We start from the raw sequence: 24,347 nt of genomic DNA on the forward strand, positions 1-24,347 counted from the left end.
TCTAAGAAAACTGTAATATGCTCGATGGAGCAGCCAAAAAATAGGGACAGAAAGTTGCCAAAATGTAGGGAATTCTTCAGTTTTCTTTGTTGTTGTCAAAATTGCCTGATGAGCATTTATAATGAGAGAGCTGGCAGAAGAAATTTCAGGTTATAGAATGACTGCGGTCTGAATGTCAGGAATGCAATATGAATGTTTCAGAAATGTGACACACTTGCATTTCAGTAAGCATAAATAAATTCTATTAGTTTGTAATTTCTAGTATTTTAGGTATTTGCCTCTTAAATTAGATGAATTCTTCCTCAGAAGAAAATCCCTTTCAGTATAGTTTACCAGTAAAGAGCCTTCGGTGAATTGATGTGACTTCTTTGTAAATCAAGTAAAATCTCACAGCTGATAAGTAAGCACAGCAACACAGAGTGGCTTATTTACCTGGGAAAGGTATATCTTTATTGTTGTGTTTGCACTTTAGAGCTGTTGCCCTAAGAATGGGCATACTCATGCTGTGCCCCACTTCCCATGTATTTTCTTTCCATGGCATTGACTGTTTTCCCAGTTCTCTGATGCATAGTATCCACCCTGTGACTGTGCTGTGTGTGAGTGCCTTCCAGAGGATGGAGTTACTGGGGCCTTTTCCCATACCCCAGGTCAGTGGGAGCCGTACTGAGCCCTGAGGTTTTCTTAAGAGTTGCTGCAGATCTTCTAGAGGCCTTGGTTCTTGCATCTAACAGATAGAACTGGGCGGCAAGCCTGGACAAAAGCACAGATGCAGGCTTATGTCTGACTGATGGTGTTGGTATGATACTATCTTTTTTTGGAAAAGGTTGTAAATACAGCCGGATTTGGTTTTGCTGGGTTGTTTTATGCTTCCCCGTGTTGTATGTATGCAACAATGCAAATGCTTCTTTACATACATGCAAAAAAATTGATCTAATTATTTTAATGCCTTCCACGCAACGGTCACTAGTGAAATTGTGTGGAATCGGAGAAAGGAGAAGCAGATTCCTTTTTGAACAGGAGCTGAATCATTTACAGCAGAATGAGCAGAAATGGTTAGTAAAAATGAGAAATTCATAGCCGCCAGTCCCATCCCTAAATGCATGCTCTCTCCCTGTAGGTGTCTCCCCAGAGGAAGTTGATAGCTTTTGTGGAGCCAGGGTGGGTTTTTTTTTTTTTTTTAGATGTTTCTCTTTGGAAAAAACATATAATGCAGAAGGCATAACAACAGCACTAGATTAGATGCCATAGCACTCCAAAACTCTAACAGACCTTTCAGAAGTTCTCACAAAATATAAAAGTCCACTGAATCTGCAAGTACATTCTGAATTCCCTTTCCCATTGTGCACTAAATTCTTTTTTCATAATCTACATAATCCAAGAAAGCATCTTGCAACTTTCAGTGAACTATATTGCCTTTTTATTTTCATTTGCCCTTACAACTTTATCTGTCCTTATCCATTGATTACAAATGTCAGAAAGGACTTAAATCAAGCTACTATATACAGTCTTTCCTTTGGGTACTGCCATTTATCTCTTCTGTTCTGATGAGTACATGGGCTTCTGAACACAAGTGGTATATATATATGCAAAAGGCAAGAAAGCAAGTTATCTTTCTATGGAACAGGCTCTTCAGATTTGATTATATTTATATATATATATAAATTATATGGTAAAATGTAATAAACTAATGACTTTATATTCACATTTCCAATCTGATTGACCAGACTTTCTGAAATATTTTTTCTAGTTGTAAGGGGAGTGTATGTACATAAATCTATACAGCCAGTTTACAGTACTGTTAAAGAAATTCAGTGCCCCTACTACCTCAGTATTTGCATATCCACTTATTACTCATCCATCTTTTTTTTTCTCCAAAACTCTTCTGATTTATCTGCCCTAAAGTGTTTGATCCTACTGAATTTACATCATCATTTAACCCATCTCTATTTTTAAGATCTCTGTGCTTGCATTTTGCCACAAGCTGAGCTGTTATTCAATAACTGGTCTCTTGTTCTTCATAGACTTTGAGGGCTATCTTATTCCCTATGTGTCTATTTAGTACAGTGACAGAATAAAAATGTCTGACTTGACAATGTCACTAATGTCCTTTGGGGAAGTAAGAATTGTACTCGAGGAGTAATGTTATGTTATAAGTGATGCAAAGTATCTGTATGTCTGGGTACGGTAGAAGTATCTGAATAACTTCTAGAATAATAGGGACAGAATTGATATATATTTTTTAAAGCTCTTAAACTGCATAGAATGAGCAGAGTGCTTTATACACCACTTCATCATCTATTGTGAAAGGTATGACTGGCATTTGTTATGATACCTCAGCACTGTTCAGCAGCTAGAAGATAGTCATCAAATGGAAGTTTGCAAAATCTGAGCCAGCTATGATCTAAAATCACAGAGCTAAAATACTAAACTGAATTTTCTTATTTGCTCTTCAACTGTTATTTTGGGGCTTAATTTTTTAAAAGCAAGGATGGCTTGAAATTATTGAATAATTAGGTCCAGGATTTTAGGCAAATGTATGAATTTAACAATCTGTACATTTACAAGAATCGTCACACCATTAAACTTATGGTAAAAGGAAGAGGGATATTTCCAAAGATGATTTGTATAGGCATAATAGCATCTGAACTATCTTGTGTTTTGAACATTCCTTTTACCATGAAGTTACTGCACTCAGAGTTAAGAAATAAAGATAAAAGACTTGAAATATAAAGTTTAAAAATTTAAAGGATCATGATTCAGTGGAAAGAGAACAACAGCAAAGTAGTGCGCCAGAGTAACTGTCGGAGTAACTGCTAAGGACTGAAGAATTAAGGCGTTCCTTCAGTGGGGCGTGCGCAAAGGATAGAAAATGATCTGAGCCAAATTATTCCTTGTGGAGTGTGAAGAAGCTGGACCCCACCCCTTCCCATCAAGAAGAGCCAATAGCTGCATTTGCTGTGCTTGTGAAAATGTTCATATGGTGGTGCTTAGAGATGTGATGAAACCTCGGGAGAAAATATATGTTTGGTGAGATCATCAAGAATTCTTTCAGGAAGTTCCTGAAAGTTCAGATGCCTGTTCTAATTTTAGACAGAAAACAGTTTGTTACACATTGATTTTAATTCCACTATCAGCTACAGAAACTCTTACTGTACTTACTTTTTTCACATCGTATCCTGCAAAGGATACTTTTGACACATTGCATTAATTTAGCAAGTGTTACACGGTGTGTAACACTTGCCCTATTTGAATTCTTGCATATGAACCACACAAATACTATCTTCTCTTCAAAGAGTAGCTTAAACATCCACGTTATTTATGAATCTCAGCCAGCAGTTCAGTGTGAGGAATTAACGTGGAGTTAAACAGGAAAGCACACAAGGGAAAGGAGCCAATGTCTTTTCACGATAGGAATATTGCATCTCTGGTTAAGTATAGCATTGTTTTCCTTCAAAGAAAGGCAAAGTACTCACAATGCTATGTTATTTTTCAAACTTCAAGTAGAATAAGTAAGAAATGTTGAAAGCATGTTTTTTTTACCGCTCTACAGTTTAAGTGAAATACTTTTGCTTTTCATCTGAGATGTGCAGGGTAGCTTTCCTGACTCAAATCTTCCAGATTTTCCTGATCCTACTTATAAATGACACAATTACTACATCTCTTTCTCAACTCCTGTTTTCTTTCTATTTTTTATTTTTTTTTTAATGCTCAGGAATAAATACAGCATCAAACTAACAATCTGGATGGAAAGACTTTATGCTGATTTCTGCTGCAATTTACACCACTGTTCTGTTTTGTGCTTACAACTGGCACTGATCTGTGAATTTTGCACCAGTTCTTAATTGTCAGCTGCATTTTGCTACTGTGTTTTCAAATCATAGCTTTCTGTTATTTTAAAGGTTGCTTGAAAAGTTAACAGGGAGTAACTCACTTCATACAGGTATTTTAGAAACTGGTGAAATATCTTTTCCTCTCTTCAAAAGAATACACATGGATTAGTGTGGATCAGCTCAAGGGTTTTGTAGGAGTTGCAAAGCAGTTTCTTTGCACTACTGGATTTATTTTCCAGCCTCCTCTGTTTTCTTGCTTTCTGCTCAGCATCTTTCTCTCAGGATTTTCTTCTTTCAAAGTTTCCATCTGATTCCTGTCCTTTTTCATTTTCTTCCTGCTTGTCCTTCACTGAAACACATCGCTGAGTCATCTGCTACCATGCTGAACTGCTATTTTAAAAAGCAGTTTTCTTTCTTTTCTTACATGGACCAATGCCATGTTCTGCGCAGAGGGCAGGAACCTGCCAGAACACGTGTTTAAGGAATGCTTCCTACATCAGAAATAAAGCAGGAGAGTGGAAGACAGTGCCATTCTCTGTGTACGGGCCATGTTTCACTCTTGTAGACTTTTTGACTTCTATTTTGTGCATTTTATGTTACTACAGAAATGTAAATAGAAAATACTTAAGATCTTTAATACATTAAGAAAAGAAAAGAAAGAAATAAAACTTTTAGAGCTTAGGACATGCTTTTGCTTCAGAGTTTCTTGTGAGATTGTGGTGTGTTCCTGCAGCAAATCATCTGGTCAGCAGTTGGCTGTGTGTTCACACTGGCCTGTGTTACTAGAATCCAGTCTTGCTGACTTTATATAGAGTTTTTATGCTTCATATTGCATCTTCCCTTGTTAGGGACTAAGGTTCAGTTGTTACAACAGAATGAATGTGGCTTTTCTTGGAATACCTTGTCCTTCAGTTAAGAAATACAGCTATTAACACTTAAAAAAGAGGTAAATTAATGTTGGTAGTTTAGAATCGCAGTTGAGAAGCAAGTATTCATTTGAAATCTACAGTAATTCCTCCAGAATTCTCCATCAAACTGAAATTGCTCAGTGCTTCAGGTGCACCTTGGAGGCCCCACTTTCTTAAGGTTACATGTAAGCAGACTTCATTCTTGCAGAGCCCAACTGCAGCTGGAAATCAGCCAGTGCATGGATGTCTGCCTGCCATTGAAAAAGTTAACAACAAAAACATTACATGAAATCAAAGCATCTTTATTTGGTTACATGCAGAAAAATTAAGAATTAACGTGTGTTTAGAATACAGTTCAGCAGATGTGCATTTAGTTAGCATCATTGTGCATCTTGGTAGCTCTTGAACTTAAAGATGGAACTTAGTAATATGCATTTGAGTGATGGTTTTTTTTTGTTTTTTGTTTTTTTTTTTAATGGAAATAACACATTTATGATGTTGTACCTTGCTGTGTTATTTCTACAAAGGTTTAAATTTTCTTTATTGAACCATCTCCCTATTAGAGCAATTGCTTTGCATGGTGCAAGTTTTGTGTCACATAGCATTGTAGGAAAATCTTTGTAATTTGTTTTCCTGGTTCACTGTATAGGAGGACTTTCCTTAAGGGGACAAATTAGAAGTTTAAAAAAATACTGGTGTTGTGTGTAGTGTACTGCATTTTTGAAGTACATTCATTTTCTTTCCCTTTTTTAAATTTCATAATTTATTTATGAGAAAAACACAGAAAAACTGGTGTCCTAGAAAGCTAGAATTTCTGAAGAAATGAAGAAACATGAAAATGCCTCTGTGTACTAGCCTTTAGTAACAGTGCTTCTTAACTTCTGCGCTTGTAAATAAAATGAGAAACAGCTGTGGTTGTGCTGCAGCACCACCTAGTGCTCCCACAGCTGAGAGAACTTTCAGCAGCTGCTCTTACTGCTTGGGCAAAACACGAGCAAACAAGCAAGCAAAGAAAGCTCTCACATGCACACATCGTAGTAAGGTGCAAGTTGTTTCTTAACGTCTATTTGAAAAACGTGTAGTAAGACGAACAAAAATGCTTGATCTTGCAGTGGTAAAGCAGATAGATAGTCTTTAGGAAAACGTGTTTGCATTATGTATATGCTAATTTGATAAATACTTACACCAATACACTGTAGAAACATTCAATTTCTACAGTGCTTTAGACGAGAGAAAGAGCTGCCTGGCCATGGAGTTAATGAGAGACAATGCAATATGGGTCAGCCTGAACAGAGGGTGTCTATAACCCAAGAAGTTCCTGTAGATGCTACAGAATCACCTCTTCTCCACTTCTGCATGTGCAGAACTGGCAGTGATTTTTACATGCTATTTTTAAGTTGTTTGCATAGCATAAGTTGGTGTTATCACATCCACTGAGCACTTGAAATAATGCAGACCTGACAGGTGCAAAGTGGCTTTTACTGGAACCCAAAACCTTCTAGTCTGTTCCTAAGGCAACCTCACTCTTTTTAATATTGGTTTTCTTTTAGTGTTCTGTTTACAATTTATTTTATTCAAAATATGGTTTTATGATTTGTATTTTACATTTTGCCTGGGAAAGGTGAAGACATCAATATAAGAAAATCCTGCAAATGTAAAGTATCCAGCAAGGTAAAATTTCAGTATAAGAAATGCCCATGTGTATTAACTAAACTGTAATAGATTTTGCTTGACTTCCTTTGATAAGCTAATGATTGTCTAAATATCTTCCTAACTATAGAAACTTGCCAAATTCCTCCTTTTAGCCAAGTGTACTCATGTTTTCCTTTATAGCAAAAAACTAACAACCAAACAAAAAAACACCAAACCAATGAATATAGGCTGAACCTGGAGCTCAAAAAGAGGCTGCTTTTTATGAGTCGGCACATATCCTCAGAAATTAATGAGCTCTGACTTAAAAATCTGTGTGAGCTTTCCCTACCTTTTTTCCTTCTATGAAGTCCCCTAAGAATTATTCACGCATAATGCATACAGCTGTGCACATCAAGAAGTAATGTGAACTATGCAACAGAACACTGTGCTGGTTTTCACTGTGGGGTAAATATGGGATTGGCAGTCCACTGAAGCAGTGATAAGAACAAGATATTTGTATGCTATGTTTCCCTTAAGCTGTGTTTTCTTTTTGCTACCTTGGAACAATACGTACATTCATTAACTGTGAAATAAAACTGTTTGGGCTTTTGTGCAGTTTCATTTCACTGCAACTCAGATGGACTGAAAGAGCAGCTGAATAACTTGATATTGAAAACTTAAAGGTCATGAATATTGGATGTAACAGCTGTTTCCATTGAAGAAAAAATAATAAAAATGAATGATGTAATCCTATTGCCTAGAAATGTCTGGAATGTGACAATCAGTCACTTGGAATAGGAGAAGGAAAACCAATTTTAACCAGCCTTTCATTTCAGGAAAGACCATACTTAGAGTTTTGCATGATTAAATCCTTCAGGGCAAAAGCTAGAACTGTCATTTGTCTAGCTATTTATTCTCTGTGAAATGTACAAGTGCAATTTAGAAAAAAAGCATTCCTCTGCAGTAGCCTTACTCAGCTTTTTGTTTTTCAGGTGTGTGATGAAATGTTGTAACAAAAGTCTGGCTCCACTTGGAGTCTTCCACATAAAAAAATCTCTCTGAATATGTTGAGTCATACTTTGTCAGGGTAACACATTGAGGATTTTTTAATAGGGTGCTCAGCTTGAAAAGTGCTTCATCTGCTTCTGTGCACTTGCATGCACTATGCACCAGCATGAAGAAATAGACAGGCAATGTGTGCGTCCCAAGCATGCTATTCTTTGCATTCTGACAGAAAGAATGTGAAATTGTAGGGAGGAACAGACTAAACCTTCTGTCTCTGCTGTGTGCCAAGGGAAGATATGCTGTAACAAAGGGATACAGAATAGATATGCAGTGAATGAGATGATTTAGTTATGCAGTGAATCTGAGTTTAAAAGCCAGTAATGAGAATGCTATAGGCACTAATCACTGCTTTTTTCTTAACCAAAATGAAATGTTAATGTCTGTACTCTGTGTTTCACACAGGTACATTTGTTCTTTCTCTTTTTTTTTCCTCTCTTTTCCTCTCTTTTCCTCTCTTTTCCTCTCTTTTCCTCTCTTTTCCTCTTTTCCTCTCTTTTCCTCTCTTTTCCTCTCTTTTCCTCTCTTTTCCTCTCTTTTTTGGGGGGGACAGATTTGTTGTTAAATGAAATTGATTTTTGAATTAAATTGTGATACTCAGACTGCAAAATCTGCCATGGTAGAATTTATCTACTTTGCTTTTGATCTATTTCTTGCTCCTAACTCTTGTGTTTTCACTTCTTGTTTATGATGACTTAAGAGGTGCTTAGGGAAAATCTAGGGGAAAATATAAGCAATCTAGTAGTAAGATATCAAATATGTTCATTAAGTTAGAACAATTCCATCCTGGTATTTGGACTTGGCTTTCTTATCCAGAATAGAACAATGGTGTACTCTGCAGGTAGCTGCACATGTGTGATTCAGTAAATACCAAGTCAAAAAGAGATCCAAATTTTAGTCTCTTGCATCCCGCTTGAGAATCACAGAAAAATGGTGGCCTGTAACACTTTTTTTAAATTATTTTTTTAATTATGCATGGTAAGTCACTCATACAAACCAGATATAATGGAGCAAAAACCTATTCTACTTCTGAGAAAGTTTGTCAGTGAATTGGTTCAAAACTTTATTTGCAAAATTTTGACTTGAAGCACTAGATATTTTCTAATGAGAATTCATATAAGTAGAACACCTTAAACTAGGTTAACTTCTGTTCCCTAACGTGCATGTATTTTAAGGCAGTTTTTTTTTTTTTTTTTTTTTTTTGTTCCTAGATTTTTAAAAAGAGATTTCTTTTTATTAACTTTCATTTTGAGTTTTTGGTAGCTGAGACTATCCTGCATTAGCAATGTAATGCTTTTGTGATGTTTTCAAATATTTGTTTTATGATAATGCATAAAAAGTATCCTACAGAGATATTTTTTTCTGGGGAAAAAAAAAAAAAAAAAGATGTGTATCTGTGATAATAACGATCATAATAACGATCCTGTCCTTAAGCTCACCAGTTCTGGTGACTGCAGTAGTCCTCTAAGCGCTGATCACATTGTAGGTCTATGAACAATTGCTTTATCCTACAACTCCATGTGTACAGTCTTGTCATTTCTTTGTAGACTCTGTCTGATATCTATACTTTATTTTAAATGTTGATATCTGGGATAGTAGTCAGCTTTTGTTCCTAATTATTTTCATTGTCATCTCACATTTGTCTGTAGTTTGGTATGCATAGGATATTTTAAAATGAAGAGAAAATAAGTTATTTATTTTTCCACTTCTCTCGATATTCTTCATTCTCAAAAGCACTTTTTGCCTAGGAGGGTTTTATTCAAAGGAGCAGTATGTAGAAAATGTTAAATGGTTTGTGAAGGAATTTAACTTTTTGTTTGTATTTACAATCTCCTTTAAAAGAATCCTCTCTCTTTTAATGGTGTTTCTGCCTGTGGTGCTTTTAGAAAAGCCTGTTTTTTTATGTGTGCACATGAGCTGGCTGTTCAAGCTGTAGTGTGGGACAGCTGGAGGGTTGTGCTGTGACTGCATCTGAGAGGTTAGAGCTGCCGCTATTGGAGGAATGAGAATGGGTGGGAACAAGAAAGATGATCCACGAACAAAAAAGAGGAAAGAAGGGGGAGAGGAATGAGCATGAACAACGAATGAGGGCGTGGAGCTATGACTGAGCCTTTTGACATGACTTTGAAATAGTTAGACAGCCAGGGAATTTAGAAGGAATTCAGAGCAAATGGTGGGGGGGAGCCAAGGAGCTGTACAGAAGAGGGAGCCCTCTTCAAGATAACTAAAGAGAAGCTAAAAGACCGAGACCAGCTGTAGTAAGTTCTGCTCTTGAGTGTTTTTCCCCTCCCATTCATAATATACTAGATAATTGTTACAAATACTAGCATTAGAAAAGTAACAGTCTCTATTTTGTAAATGATGAATCACTTCAGTGGGGAAGTCATGACTTCCTATTAATACATTTGTTCCAAGCAGATGATCTGCCAGATCCTAAAATAAATTGTAACTTCCTAACATTAACCCAGTAAACAGTTCCATTTCATCCAGAGCAAAAATCAAAGTTAGCTGGAGGGCAGGTATTTTACTCTGTGAATTAGAGGCTTTCTCCTCTGAGATCAGCTCTAAGGGGTTACCAAGTGACCAATATCATACTGGATTCCTTCCTGTCAAAATGCCATAAACATTCTGCTGGAACTTAGGTCACTGCTCAAAATAACCTTGCTAATTGCAAGTCTACAAGTGTTGGCTGAAATTTCAGTTAGCCGCCATACAGCAGATCTGGATGCTGAGAAATCACGACTGTAGCTCCGAACGTGCAGGGGAAGAACTGACAGGCCTAAACTTGACCTGCACAGTCACTCAGGTACAGGCAGCAGATTATTTGCTATGCTCCATGCAAAACAAAAGCTGTTGACTTTGCTTTGGAGATGAATTGAGTTCACATATCATCTATGGCTTACTTCACTGTCTTTTAAACAGACACTTGTTTTCTGAATTACTGGTTTCATGTAAGTTCCTTTAGCTGAGGAAAAGAAATGGGACAATCATTTTCTTTGCAAAGCTGATACCTGAACTCTCCATCCAGTATAAATGAGGTAAGACGGCACTGAAGTGAAAAACTTTACAAAACGTTGAAAATATCTAAAGCCATAAACTATCAGTTTGCAATTTTTATCAGTAAAGGCTTTTTTTCCTTCCTTGAATCCACTGGTTTTCAACTTCTAAAAAAGAATAGCATGACTTCTATGCTTTTGGTTTGAAAAAATAAGTTTCATTTCCTGCATGCTGTAATCTGTGCATGTAGATTTCTGAATATTGAGAAAACTTTGTTCAGTTTCTTTCACTCTTTGTACCAGATAATGTAAAGTTTCTGCAATCACAAACTTTTGTTTAAGCAATTTGTCATTCGCTTCTGAAGGGAAAAAGATTTTTGTCGTGTTTAAACAGTTCAGTGTCATGTGTTCCATGTTTCGATGGGAAGATTATAACTTTTTTGAGTAGGTGAAACTGAATGCTCAGTCTTCTCTATTCCCTGAGACATTACTCAGCTAACTTTTATAGGGCGCAGTATAATTAGAAATAGACACTGTAGGGTTATAATTACATTACCTTGGTGAAAACTTTGACCTATATTGTGATGTGTTCAGAAAAGGCTCAGGAAACCAACAGACTGAAAATAGAATAATAATAGGAAATACGGTGACTTTATTGTTTTATCCAAATTTTACAATCTTCATCAGAAACTCATTCACAGGAAAGCTGAATGTGGCATATGGCCAGTGGCCAGTGAAGAATACTCTCTCTCTCTCTATATATATTTTTTTAGTACAGTTGCATTGCATTTAGAAGACTGTTTTGAAAATATTCTGAGATGTAATTTTTCAAAGGCCCTTTGTTTTATTTTTTTTCTCAGCTCTTAAAGTTGCATGTGTGCCATGTCTGAAGGAATATGCTCAGGCTGCTCAAAACATCTGTTCCTTTTGAAAATGTTATTCTTCTGAAATTGTATCTACAGGAAAAAGTTCAAGTATTTTTGGCTAGTGGTTTTCTTCAAAGATTTGCACTGGGATAAGATGATAAAGTCTTTTGACTTCCCTGAAGCAAAATTTGGCACTGGGTGGGAAATTGTTGACTGTACATAGATTGAAGGTGCCAGAAGACTGAGGAATCAGCCATAGGTTATGGCAATTGTTACATCTGCTATTTGGATAGAAATTTCTCACTACATTTTAAAAAGTTTTTAGTTTTGCTGCTCAGCTGCCCATACATCAGTTGCCAATTGCTCTTTGCTGGCTAAGTATGTTACAACCTTCAACTTGATAATGGCAATCCATGTCAACGTGTTCTGCTACAGCTATATATGCTTAGCAATAGAAGTGTCATAGTGGCTTTTTACGTAAGTATTATTGCTTTGTTTCTTATCATCTTCTGAATGCTGTTTCAGGAGTTTGAATCCTTTCTGCTCCTGCAGTAAGTAGAGAGGTCTTTGTGTTCTTCTATAGCTTGCTCTATATAAGCAGTTTAGGTTGGATCAAGAGTGTGATTTCAAACTGAATCCGATGGTTTTTGCTATTCAGCTCTCTCATGTTTGTGCTGGAGAGCAGTCCCACTGTGTGCAAACTGCTTGCTCGGGCTCACAGTTATTGCTGACTAAGGGCTTTTTTCTTCCTTTCTTTCTTCAGTCACTGCATCTTCATTCATGTGTTATTCCTTTTTTTCTGTATTAATACTTCCACGTTTTGTCTGAGTTGATGCTTTCCTCTGTGAGCAGTTTTCACATTTAAAGTATAATTGCCTTGAATCAGTTAGACATAGTTGGTATAACATTTCATTTTCTACGTTGCCTGTACTGGTAATTGAAGAAACTTCATTAGAAATTAATATTTTTTGCTGCTTTTCCTTTGTTTTTGCGGATTGCTTTCCTAAGAGAAAAAAATTAGAAAGTTGACATTAACCGAGAAAAACTGAGATTTTGTGTAATAATTTTGGTAAATTCAAGCACAATATACCTTTAGGAGGGATTTTAAAATTATTTTGATCTACTGGTTCCATTTGATATTGTAAAAATGCTGCTAATAATAATCAGCAGTGTTACACTTTAGAAATTCTTCATATGAGCTTCAAGAGAAGGTATCGACCATGTTGTGGGAAAGAATTATTACAATGTGCAATTTTGTCATTCTTACAATTCCTGCTTCAGTCTTGGAGTAAAAGATTGTTCTGTTCATTAAGAACAGCAGCCTCTCTCGGACCTTAGCTAAGAGGGCTAAAGAATCTTCGTAGCTTTTAGGATGTCTTCTTGTTGGAAATTAATTAATAGCAGCAGGCAAGAGTGCTCATAATGTTCTACAAACATTGTTTGGTTAATATTTTTATAGAGTGAAGGATATTGAATTAAAGGCAGTGCTAGACTTTTAACAGAGGTCTTGGAGAGGAAACATATTAGGTTTGACAGACTTGCTGTTATATTATTGTACTGTTTCAAGATTTTCTTAGCTGACCAACTTTCAGTTGGCTTGCTGCGACTCATTTTTCCTCACAAGCCTCTTGATGAAATGTTGAAAAGCCTCTCTGGAAAGATCTCAGTGGTTAAGAGTGTAATCAGAAGATTTTTAAGAAATACCAACACTACTTCCTCTTGGCAGTTATTATTGAAGGATCAGCTGAAATCTTACTGTAACTTGTCAAGAAAGAAAACAGCTGTGGTTTTTGCTTTTTCTATGGATCAGTGGTATTGCTGTTTTGGTAGAAAATGACCCACTGAGAATTAAATTGTACATTTGAAGTGTGTTGAAAATATAAAAGTTACAGAATCCCTTAGGAATGTAGGTTTTCACAATGGAAGCATGTAGTTTATTTCTTGTTCCTGACCAGATTTCATGATTTTGTGTTCAGGGCTGCTGCAAGTGTTTTTTTTTTTCCAAGAGTATTAAATACTATTAGCGTCTTTAGCCTGCTGGACTTTGTACCTCATTATCCATGGGTGTTTTACATAATCCATACAAGAGCTGGAGTATTATTTCAGCTACCTGTGCTAGGCAGAGTGAAATAGGTCTTGGCTAGAATGCTAGCTCAAGTATGACACCCTGAGGGTAGAGTTATAGGATTTCTAGGGTTTTACCAAGCCTGGCAGCAGTATGGCTACTTTTATCATGGAGGGATTTGAATGAAGCTAGCTATCTGCAGAACTGTTTCAGTAGTTCTGAGAGGAAGAGGGAAGTAAGAACACTTGCATGGCTCCATGGGGCATAGAAAAAGGGCAGGAGGGATTTGTTTGCCAAACTCTAAAAACCTCAGAGCCATAGTATTATGTCTGGGTTTTGCCATTATTTTTCTTCCATTTCAGTCATTCTGATTCCAGAAAATGGGAAGTTGACTGATAACTATGGGAAAAGCTCTTGGTAGTTTTAACAGAAATAAGACATGAATGTAACCTAGGATTTAGTGTGTGGTGAATTATATTTATTTCTTTATCTAGTTGGCTGGATAATGGTCATATGCCATCTTTTAATTAATTAATTGAAATTAAAGGCCATCTAGGGGCATAAAAATAACCAGTCACTAAAACTGATAAAATTTGTTCATCTGACGTTATTATGTACTAATTTTCATGTTTCAATTTCATTTGCAACCAAACTTTAAATATTTCATTTTGTAAGTGAGCCACAAGTGTAGAGAGAGACATTTCCCTCCTCATCAGAAACAATTCGATTTAATTCTTACATTTATTTCTTCTTTGTATGTACTGCAGGCTGCCATAATCTTGAGGTCTAATGCTATTTCTTTGTGAAACTCATCTGAGAAAGACAGAAGATTTGAGGTATAAATTCAGGATTCAATGAGGCTAAATTAATGATGATTAGTTTTGGAGGAAATGTAACTATGTACAGGCAAATCAAACAAATTTGCATTTGAAGCTTGAAATCACATAAGTTCATTACCTTCCATGCAGACAAGTGCAGCTTTTGAAATTCAAAGAGTTTGTTTACAGGCCCACTGGTTGACAGCCTTTCTTTGTCTCATTGCTCCTTTATGGAGGTAGGAGTTACGTTCATCACTGAAAGCTGCAGTCTAGACAAAGACATTTTATGACTTATCTTTGTATAGCTAGAAAACAAAATGAAATGACGCACAAAGAAATAAAAGGTCGATAAAACTGTTCTTTGTCAGCATAACAGTTTGTCTCAGCTACAACCACAGGTCATGCTGACTTGCTTGCTCAAAGACATGACTTTCACTGACTGTGAAGTGGTTTATAAATCAAGGATGTTATCCTAGATAGCAATATGTAATACAAATATTTGCCTATATATGTTTGTGTATAAATGAATAAATATTTAAATAAGCACTGCTCATTCACTGCTCCTTTCAAGGCACTTCAGTCCTACTCTGTTAAGCACAAGAGTTCTTTCTCAAGCAGCATCAACAGCTTAACAACCATTAGGCCTGGTGCTTTACACTGGAAAGTTCTCTTGTAAAGCTAAAATTGGTGCTTTTAAGAGAATTATCCCGCTAGAGCACAAGCTGACTTTCAGAATTATTGAATTGGAATAGGCTATGTACCAGCTTAGCACAGACTCTACAGTCTTGTAACACGTTTCTAAATTACAATTACAGTGTACTCTAAATACTTCTAGCAATAATATTTTTTCCAGTTTTAAAGTACTTAGTTCTTAAATAGTATTAATATATTAGCCTCTAGCACCCTGAATCTTACAAACAGCCCAAACAAGCATCTATTTTAATGATACTGAATTTTAGGTTTCTTAGGGCGGATATAATCGGAAGTACATGCTTCCTTGTGTCTATTAAATACAACAGGGTTGTTTTGTTTTTGTTTTTTTAATTATGTTAGAAATATTTGTGCTTAAGGCACTGCAGATATGGTATAAAATTAGTTTTGATCATTTGATGTTTAGTCAGTATTCCACTATTAACATCTAACAAAAATTCAGGGTTATTATGGATTATTTGTTTGAAAAGAAGATACCACACACATTTCTTTAAATTGGAATCTAAGAAAGATCCACTTATGGGTTGGCAATGACATTTGAAGTCAACTGAATCAGACAGGACAAACTACTAGACAATGTATTTTAACTGTTTTTATATGCAAAGTCTCAAATGTTTCAATACTTACCTAAAGTTAGTTAAAGTAGGTTTGGATGATCCACATATAAGCATGTTTATCAACATCATGCCGATTCCCTAACTCTAGGTTTCTAGTTTAGTCTTCACTGTATTCCTTTTTAAAAACACCTGTTCTTTGTCTCAGTCTTCACTGGCAGCCAGGATTCTCACATCCCTGAACTTGAATCTCTGTGTGGAAACTGGGGGAGCAAACAGCACCCCACTGTAAGGGAGGAGGAAGTCTGAGACTGACTCATGATACTGAATGTGTACAAGTCCATGGGGCCAGATAACGTGCATCCCAGGGCCATAAGGGAGCTGGCTGATGTGGTTGCTGAGCCGCTCTCCACCATATTTGAAAAGTCATGGCTGTCAGGCAAAGTCCCTGGGAACTGGAAAAAGGGAAACATCACTCCCATTTACAAGAAAGGAAGGAAGGAGGACTCAGGGAACTACAGGCCTGTGAGCCTTACCTCTGTGCCTGAGAAGATCATGGAACAGATCCTCCTAGAGGATATGTTAAGGCACATGAGGGACAAGTGGGTGATCCAAGACAGCTAGCATGGCTTCACCAAAGGAAAGTCATGCCTGACCAATCTGATGGCCTTGTATGATAGAGTAAAAGCGCTGATGGACAAAGGGAAGGCAACTGATATCATCTACCTGCAAATCTGCAAGGCCTCAGGCATGGTCCCCCATCACATCCTTATCTCTAAATTAGGGAGATATGGATTAAAAGGGCAGACTATTTGGTGGATAAGGAATTGGTTGGAATGTCACAGCCAGTGGTGGTCAATAGTTCTATGTCCAGGTGGAGGTCAATAGCAAAGTGATGTCCCCCAGGGATCAACCTTGGGTCTGGTACTCTTTAACATCTTTATTAATGACAGAGATGATGGATCAAGTGCACACTCAGCAAGTTTACTGATGACACCAAGCTGAGTGATGCTTTTGATACAGCAGAAAAAAATGACACCATCCAGATGGACCTTGATAATCTCAAACGGCGGGCCAGTGTGAACCAAATGAGGTTCCCCTCTATTTTGCTCTTGTGAGGCACACGATTCTGTGATCATTCACTTCTGACTTGTTCCAGAAAAGAGAGTTAACAAACTGAGCATTTGACATGAGAGTAAAAGTCTCACTTTTATCCTTTATCAAATTCTGTTATAACCACCAAGCCTTAGTAAAAGTATAAATGAGGTTAGCATTCTTTGGCTTTAGCAAGTCAAAATGTTTTGATAAACAATTTTCCCTTGTGCTTTGTATGTCTGTACAGAAGAATGTTTTTTTTTTTTTTTGTCCTGTGTGAACTTGCAGTTTCTTTTATTTATCTTGATGTGTCATACATCTCAGTTGTTTATTGGTGCCTAATTTTTGTGCTGTTTATGTGTAGTTAAAGTTAACTCTTTGTAACTTAATTCAGTAATGAAACTTCTGACTTTCACCAAGAAATGTTTCTCTTTTGTCTAAAATCAGAATTTCTCTTAGGAGTTTAACTCCAGTAAAGGTCCCAGTTAAGTTTAGTATCTCCTAGCCCTAAAGTGAAAATATTTTAAGAGAATGGCATCTGATTTTTTTTATATGAACAATAGAAGAAGATTCTTATCAGTAAATAGAGCTCAAACAACAAATATCTTATGGCCCTGCAGGAGGCTTGAAGAATCCCAGAAATTGTCTTGTTCCATTTTAAAAATGGTAAGAATATCCCAGAAATTGCTTGCTCAGATCTATTTATGTGTTACTCTTTCAGTAGTTCTCATTTTACAGTTGCAAACTTCTCCTGTGGTTCTCCAGTTCTGTTACATCCTAGGCCTTATTGCCATAAATGTTTTGGACATCAGCTATCTGAAGTTTGCTGGGTGGACTGAATAATGCACCCTATTTAAGAATCTGGACTCTGGTGAATGCTGTGACCAGAAAGTCTTTTAAAACCAAAGCTTAATAAGTGAAATAAACATTTAAAAGCAGTTTATCTTCTCTGAAGCCACACTCTTCAGCGGTAAAGGTAGAGGCTAACATAGGTTTTTATGGCACTGCAGCTGGTCCTGGAAGTTGGCTGGAATATCTTCCAGAAGCAACTGTGCTTCCTCTGGACAATAGAATCCTTTTCCTTCTTTACAGTATGTTTTATCCTTTGGCCTCAGCAATGGCTCACATGGCAGCACAAATGCAAGCTGCTGTTATCCTAAGACTGGAGTTGTGCAATTAGCTTTTCAGGCGTCATTACATTAGCAGCCTGAAGTGCTTAGTGAGTGACATCATTTCTTCCTTTCTTCCGGCCTTTTTCCTTGCAGACTGATAGCTGACCAGTATACTTGCACACTAAACATCCAAATAAAATATATCATACAAGCTACTAATAATTTATTACAGAGCAGCTCCATATCTTTCATATTCCCAGACAACCCATTACTACAACAGCTGTCAAAGAATCAGAGTTTCGACATCTATTTCACATTATTCTGAAGTACAGGGAATGTTAGTCACTGAATCCTGAGATGGCAGATTACAGTAAGGACATGCCTACTGGCCTGATCATTGGACCGAATAGTTATTTTGATTTTTCTTTTTTAAGCATTGTGTGCCAGGGCAGCTAGGCTCTTGTAAGACCTGATAATTTATGTTGAAATCTGTTTAAAAACAGAGTACTTTAAGGGAAAAAAGAAATCAAGATATTCTGCGGGGAAAACACACCAGTCAAATTAATAATTTTGCTATATTCCAACAACTTTCTGAGAATTTGAGAAAAAGGTAAAGCACAGACTACTTGCTAGAATTTTGAAGTCTCACTTACAATAAAGATAGGAAGTTGAAATAGCAGACAAACAAGAAAGAGAACAGTGTTCAGAAAAGACTGGCAAAGAAAGTTAAGCTCAGTAGTATGAAAATTATGAGTGGAGAAATTTACTTTGAGGATCAACATGTTCCTAAGTTGCTGTTGTAAGCAAAAGGTAGGGTCAGTGACCTTGGAACCTCCTATTAGCTGTTCTGCTGCTGTGCTTTGCAGAAGCAAATTGCTTTCATTTCCCCAGGTTCCTGGATGCCACAATGACACAAGCTACAGTACATGAGCAATTCAACTCTTCACTGACTTAGAACTTGCAGTAAGTCTAGAGCTTTCCAAGGTAGTTGATTTTGCTTGGTCAAACTGTTTTTTTGTTTGTTTGTTTGTTTTTATGTATGGCTATTTTATTTGATTAAATAATATACTTAAAAACATCTGCAAAGCAGTCCAAATACTGTTTACTGTTAAGGTTTCACTAATAATCCAAATTAGAAGAAAAGAAAATTATCCTAATTATAATACTGCTTGGAGATAGAGGCAAGTAGAGATGAAAAATGAATTCTCTTTGTGAAGTCAAAGAGCATTTTAAAGGCAAATTATTGTACTGAAAGCTATAAATCTTTATTTGTTTAGCAATAAAAATTCTTTTGTATTCTTTATGTAAGCATATGAGGGCATGCAGAGTGAGTTTAATTCATAGTTTGCCAAATATGTTTCAAAAAAATGATTGACAGATTCACATTTTTTCTTCACATTTTTTTCTAAAAGATAGCAATTGATCACAAGATAGCAAAGATAGCAAAAGATCACAACTTTGTCTTCTGAGCAATTAGAACACACTTAAAAGGAAAGACCAAGTGGATAGATGTTTTCCTAAATCATAGTTTTTGTTTTGCATGTGCAGTAGTTGTAAGACTAATGGCAACCTGTTTTTCATACTGAGGTTTTACTGTGAGATCAAAGAAGAGGAATGTGGTGTGCAGCTTCTCTGTTACTGATATTAACTCTCAAGCAACATATTGCAACCTTTCATCTTTCAGTAGTTTCAAGTACATTGTAGCAGAATTTCTTGAGGAGCAGATAAATCAGATATATTTTTACTGTTAACATCAAAGCTTAGGATTCGTAGGCTCTGGAGGGTTTGTTTATGCACTTTGTCTACTGCAATGTTTGCAGTTCAGGCTATTTTAGTTGATGCGAAGGGTTATGAGCTGGCTGATGGATTCAGCAGCTGCAAATTACAGGATCAGCTGCCTGAGAGACTGAGTGAAGTGGGCAGTTGGCAGCCAAGTGGATACAGACCCTCTGGCCTAAGGAATTCCACAGTCCATGTACAGGATATTCCATGAAGGATGACAGAACTTTTACCTTAACACAAGTAGGAAGTAATTTAAAAATAAAAGTGCAGTGGATGGTTTGAGATAACTGTTTGCAAAAAAGTTGCTTCGGAAGTGGTACTCTGTAAATTCAGGCTATAACAGCTTGTGATGTTAAAGTATATATTATAAAATAGATAAGAATTTCTATACTTTCATTTGTAGGCTATATATTATTGCAGTTGACCTAAGATAAATGGCAGCAGATAAACACTTTTTTTCTTTTTACTTAAAGTGTATGGATTATTTTGTCTACTTACTACTTCTGGTAATAACAACTTGCACTCATTGTAGCATTTAGGTACTATCTGATGATATTGCTGTTTCTTTGTTTATAAATACAAACTGTAGTAAGGACATGTGACAATGGTCTAGGTTTTGGTTTTTTTTTTTCTCTTCTCTCTCTCTTTCTAATACTCAGTCATGTACAAGGAGTTAGGAAGAAGGAGGACAACAAGACCATGTTTCAACAGGCTCTTCTAACAGCCTTAGAAAGATCAGGGATTTATAACAAGAACACTATCACTTGTGTGCTGTGAGGGGCTGTGGTAGAATGAGACCACCACCATGTTCAGACGCAGACTTGTGCAGCTGACTGGGTGTAAGCTGTGTAAAAAGCCGAAGAATATTTTGCCATGCAAAAAATGGTGGCAGCATGTCATCACTGCAGAAGCATACTAACAACATCCAAAAAGGTGTCTTGAGGCAAAAAATGAATAATATGGTCTGTAATAGTTCTATACCAGTTGCTTGAGACAAAGAACTTTCAGTAAGTCCAGATTTGCTGGCACTTTTGCTGTCGTCTTCTTACTTTCTGTTCCCTCTTCTCAGTTGTGATGGCTTTGAAGCACTGTCTCACCTCTGCAGTTTTTATGACTTGTAGTGCGTCGTTGCTCAGTTTTTTTTATTTTATATTTTACCATGAGTACCCCCACTGTTCAAAAGTGCCACAGTTGAAGACAGGACTTGACTAAACTCTGGAAATATCTTGGCTCCAGCACTTTTAGGAGGAAAGACATTGACTTTGAATTCTCTTGGAAGTGAATAACTTATTTCCACCCTTAACACTGGATCTCTGGTGGTGTTTCCATGATGTATTTAAACTGCATTAATTATAAAAATTATATATATATAAATATATATATATAAAGTATTGAATTTGTAGCTGTGATAGAGGTAATAATTTCATTTTGCTGAATTATCTGTAAATCTAAATATCATATACAGTGTAAAGAAAATGTTATATTAGATAATATCATCTGGATTTGAGATTGTATTATTTCCACTCAAGAGGTTATTTTGTACCAGGCTAGCATAAAGAAAAGATAAGCAAATAGGTTGCAGCCTTATTGACACTCTACTGCTAAGGATTAAGCAATAGTAATGTGTATGACAAAAGCCATCATTTTTCCTTGCTGAAGTGCTGGCATTAGTCTTAGGCAGCTATTTCTCTTCCATTGCTGAGCCTTTGCCTTCCATCATCATATGACAGTTACAAAGCAAGGAAAGCAGATACCAACAGGGACCTAATTTCTTTTTTCAAATTTAATATAAGATGAATTCTCTCTAAACCCAGTTCTGATCCATTTTATCCAGGAACCAACCCTCTGATGAATTGAAATCCAGCTCATGTGAGAACAGCCACAAAATCAAGTGAAAATGAAAAGTCACCAGTGCTGTGTGATGCAGGGAGATGATCTTATGGCTCTCACGATTCTTGTCCAGAAATACACAGTAGACTGGGGTATGGCCATGAAACACGCATGCAGGATCTGGCACATTAGAGGCTGCAGATCCACCGCTGGCTGTCACACAGGGTTTGCGTGTGTTCAGTAAGACTGTTGCAGTGATGCTACCTGCCTGTAAGCTCCCAGTAAATCAAACTGCTCTTGCTGCTCTTCAGACTTGTATGGTTTGTGCAAGTGGACCACACAGCAAATATGAAAAAGGAAAATGCAACCTGGACATATGCATTGTAGACTTTTGTCCAGGACTGCTGGACACTGAATATTTGGATCTATTAATAGGGGAGTTAAGTTCCTTTAAATATATGCTTGCCCCAACTGTAAATTAAATTAAACTTCCTGACCTTTTCAATCAGATTTTCATCCAATAAAAGGTGGAAAAAAACCCAAAACAAACAAACAAACAAACAAACAAAAAAACCCAACAAAAAACAGTGTAGAAAAAGCAAGAAAAAAAACCAAAAAGACCCACAACAGCTGTAGAAAGCACCTAATGTCAACGTATTTATCAGCAAAGTTAAAAGTCATTTATAAGTTGCTTATGTATGTATGACCTTTACTTGTATGCTGCATAGGTTGGCCTTAAGGTCTCTCCGTGTTGCTGGACCTGCCGTGAGTGGTTAGTACATGAAGCATTTGGCTGCTGGAATGTTCATAACTGTAAAGTGTTTCAGAGTTTAATTGTTGAGGAAAATGTGCAATTTATAACAAGCCTTGTAAAAATTAACAGAATATGTTCTTGAATATGGACTACTTTGAAACCTTCAGTGGCACTGTGATTTGCATTTTAGGAGAAACATCTGTGTTGCTGTGGGAAGTTTGTCTATGTCAGAAACTTCAGATGCCTTGGGAGACAAAGTAACAGTAATTCCAGACAAAACTTAAACATAATTGAAGTTCTGAACTCTGTTGATTTACTGTAATATCTAGATTCGTTACTCAATATTTTCATACACTGACAATTTCTCCTTGTCAAAATTCTCTTTTGAGAATCTTACTGGCAGTTTAATTCAGCAGGTGAGTATGTACTTGAGAAGCTAGAAAATAGTGAAAACGTATTTTGCACTTTGACACATAATTAAGCTGATCCAGCTGAGGGTATACAAAATACTTTTGTACAGATTGTGTCTAATATATAAAGTTAGAGTTTCTGGACAGTGTAATGTTACTGAGAATGGAAAATTTAACTACTTTATGGCAAGAAGGAAGGAGACATGAGCAGCACTAGAGAAGTGAATGCAAATTCAGTCTAATTTGCTTAAAATATTCTTCAAAATATTTGCAACAACATAGTAATGCAGCTATGTTTTCCATAAAATTTCTATTGTGGTTTGCCAAGAGTTTTAGCTTTGCCTTTATGCCTGTAGAATGAGTTTAGTGGAGTAATCTGGTAACGCTTGAGCCAGTGTGTGAGCATTTGAAGCTCTGAGCACATGCAGCCCTTAGCATTGCCAGGTGAGGCTGTGTGTTTTGTGCTTGAAAATATAGATGCTAGTTATCAGGACCAAGTGATCAAGAAAGGAGAGAGGAAGGGAGATTGCCTCCTTCTGAAGGCAGATCCAAAACTCTGCTCATTGAAACTCCAATGTTTTAGTGCTCACCTTTGGCATTTCTGGGAGCTACTCCTGCAAAGAGACTTGATATAGCTGTCAGGGCTGTATAAAAACAGGTTACTGCCCATAGTACTCAACCAAAGCAGTTTATTTAAGGCTAATATTCTGTCTCTTGTACTAAATGTATTTCTTAACATTAGCTTGAGATTTAATTTTGGTTTAATTTGTTATGTACATAAAGCTACACATTCAATAATTTGGCTTTACTTTCAGACTGTAGTTGTCAAATCCAAACAGATAAAAATTACGGTATTATATTATTAATTTAATCAGCTTTATTTAATATCTTGTTATTCTAGTGCTATGCAAAACCATGAATATTGTCAGAAACACAAGCTTTTATTATAATTCTTTGATGGGACTGTTTTGATAGAAAGCAAATTTGGAATGAATCAAAATTATGTTTCTTATTCTCATTTTTATTAGTGTTATGTATTTTTATACCACCATTAACTGGACTCTGGTGCTATTTTTTCAGTATTTTAATCACATTTCCTTACTTGTTTATAACTTGTTTTTTAGACACAGCTTTCAAACTGAATTGTTATAAAGCAGCATTATTCACTCAGTAGTTTTTGTCTAAGTATTCCTTAAAGTCTTGTGCTTGCTAATTTTTTCCTTTCACAAAGAAAATCAGATGCCGATCATAAAGACGTTACACTGTTTGTAGTATAGTTCAGAAATCTGGAATACTGTTAAATCTGGAGGGTACAATCCCATCAAAGTCTTTATTTTATAATTTGGTAACTTACATTTTCTTTTCTGCTTTCTCAACACAACTGTTCACAGCTTCTCTTCCACTCATCTTCTGTTCGATTTGGTTTCAGAACAAGACTGCAAAAATTAGCAACTTCTCATTGCAGCAGTCACCATTGGATCTCAGAAATAGCTTATCTACATTGAAGCTATTCCAGACTTTTGCTCTACTTGGCTACGGAGGCTTGGTTTAAAGGGAAATACTGTCCAAAAGAATTTTATTGATGATGGGACACATCAGATAGTCTGCATTTTAACTGGAGGGGGAAAAAAATGGATAGAGAGAGACATTCGTTGTGGCAATATTATCACTTTCATTCCTATTTCTGTCTCCTAGGATGTCAGTTTACAGTGTTAGTTTTCTGCTTCTGATACATGTGATCTTGTTGTGCCATCTTTCCTTACTGTACGCTGGGCTTACTGAGCATTCCTGCCAAACAACACAGCTGCTGGTTCAGTTGCTGTAGCATTGCCATAAATAAATAAATAAATAGAGAACCCTAGATGTATTCATTACGTTATCTTTCCTCTCTGAAATAAGCTAATCTGCAATTAATAAAATGT

General features: G+C 36.4%; 1 protein-coding gene and 1 long non-coding RNA gene across 9 annotated transcripts in view; one reads left to right on the forward strand and one right to left on the reverse strand.

The window, feature by feature from the left end:
* AKAP6 (A-kinase anchoring protein 6) overlaps positions 1-24,347 on the forward strand; it is a 260,787-nt gene that overhangs the window by 58,299 nt on the left and 178,141 nt on the right. For 2 of the 8 annotated variants that reach the window (XM_015287643.4, XM_046942488.1), the window contains exon 1: positions 10,140-10,238. The exons of 3 other annotated variants lie outside the window; for them this stretch is intronic. In XM_015287643.4, coding sequence (XP_015143129.2) covers positions 10,158-10,238 — 81 coding nt within the window. In that variant the 5' untranslated portion in view covers positions 10,140-10,157. Of the gene's footprint in view, positions 1-10,139; positions 10,239-10,354; positions 10,471-18,558; positions 18,634-24,347 lie in introns of those variants that run through there. 3 more of the 8 variants (XM_040702184.2, XM_040702183.2, XM_025151279.3) reach the window with 3 other exon arrangements.
* On the reverse strand, positions 11,069-23,841 carry LOC121111049. The gene is made up of 3 exons (XR_005860605.2): positions 23,780-23,841; positions 14,317-14,482; positions 11,069-12,297 (listed from the first exon to the last, which is right to left on the reverse strand). It is a non-coding gene; the product is annotated as an uncharacterized LOC121111049 (long non-coding RNA).

This window comes from Gallus gallus, chromosome 5, assembly GCF_016699485.2.
Source record: "Gallus gallus isolate bGalGal1 chromosome 5, bGalGal1.mat.broiler.GRCg7b, whole genome shotgun sequence".
Lineage (NCBI taxonomy): Eukaryota > Metazoa > Chordata > Aves > Galliformes > Phasianidae > Gallus > Gallus gallus.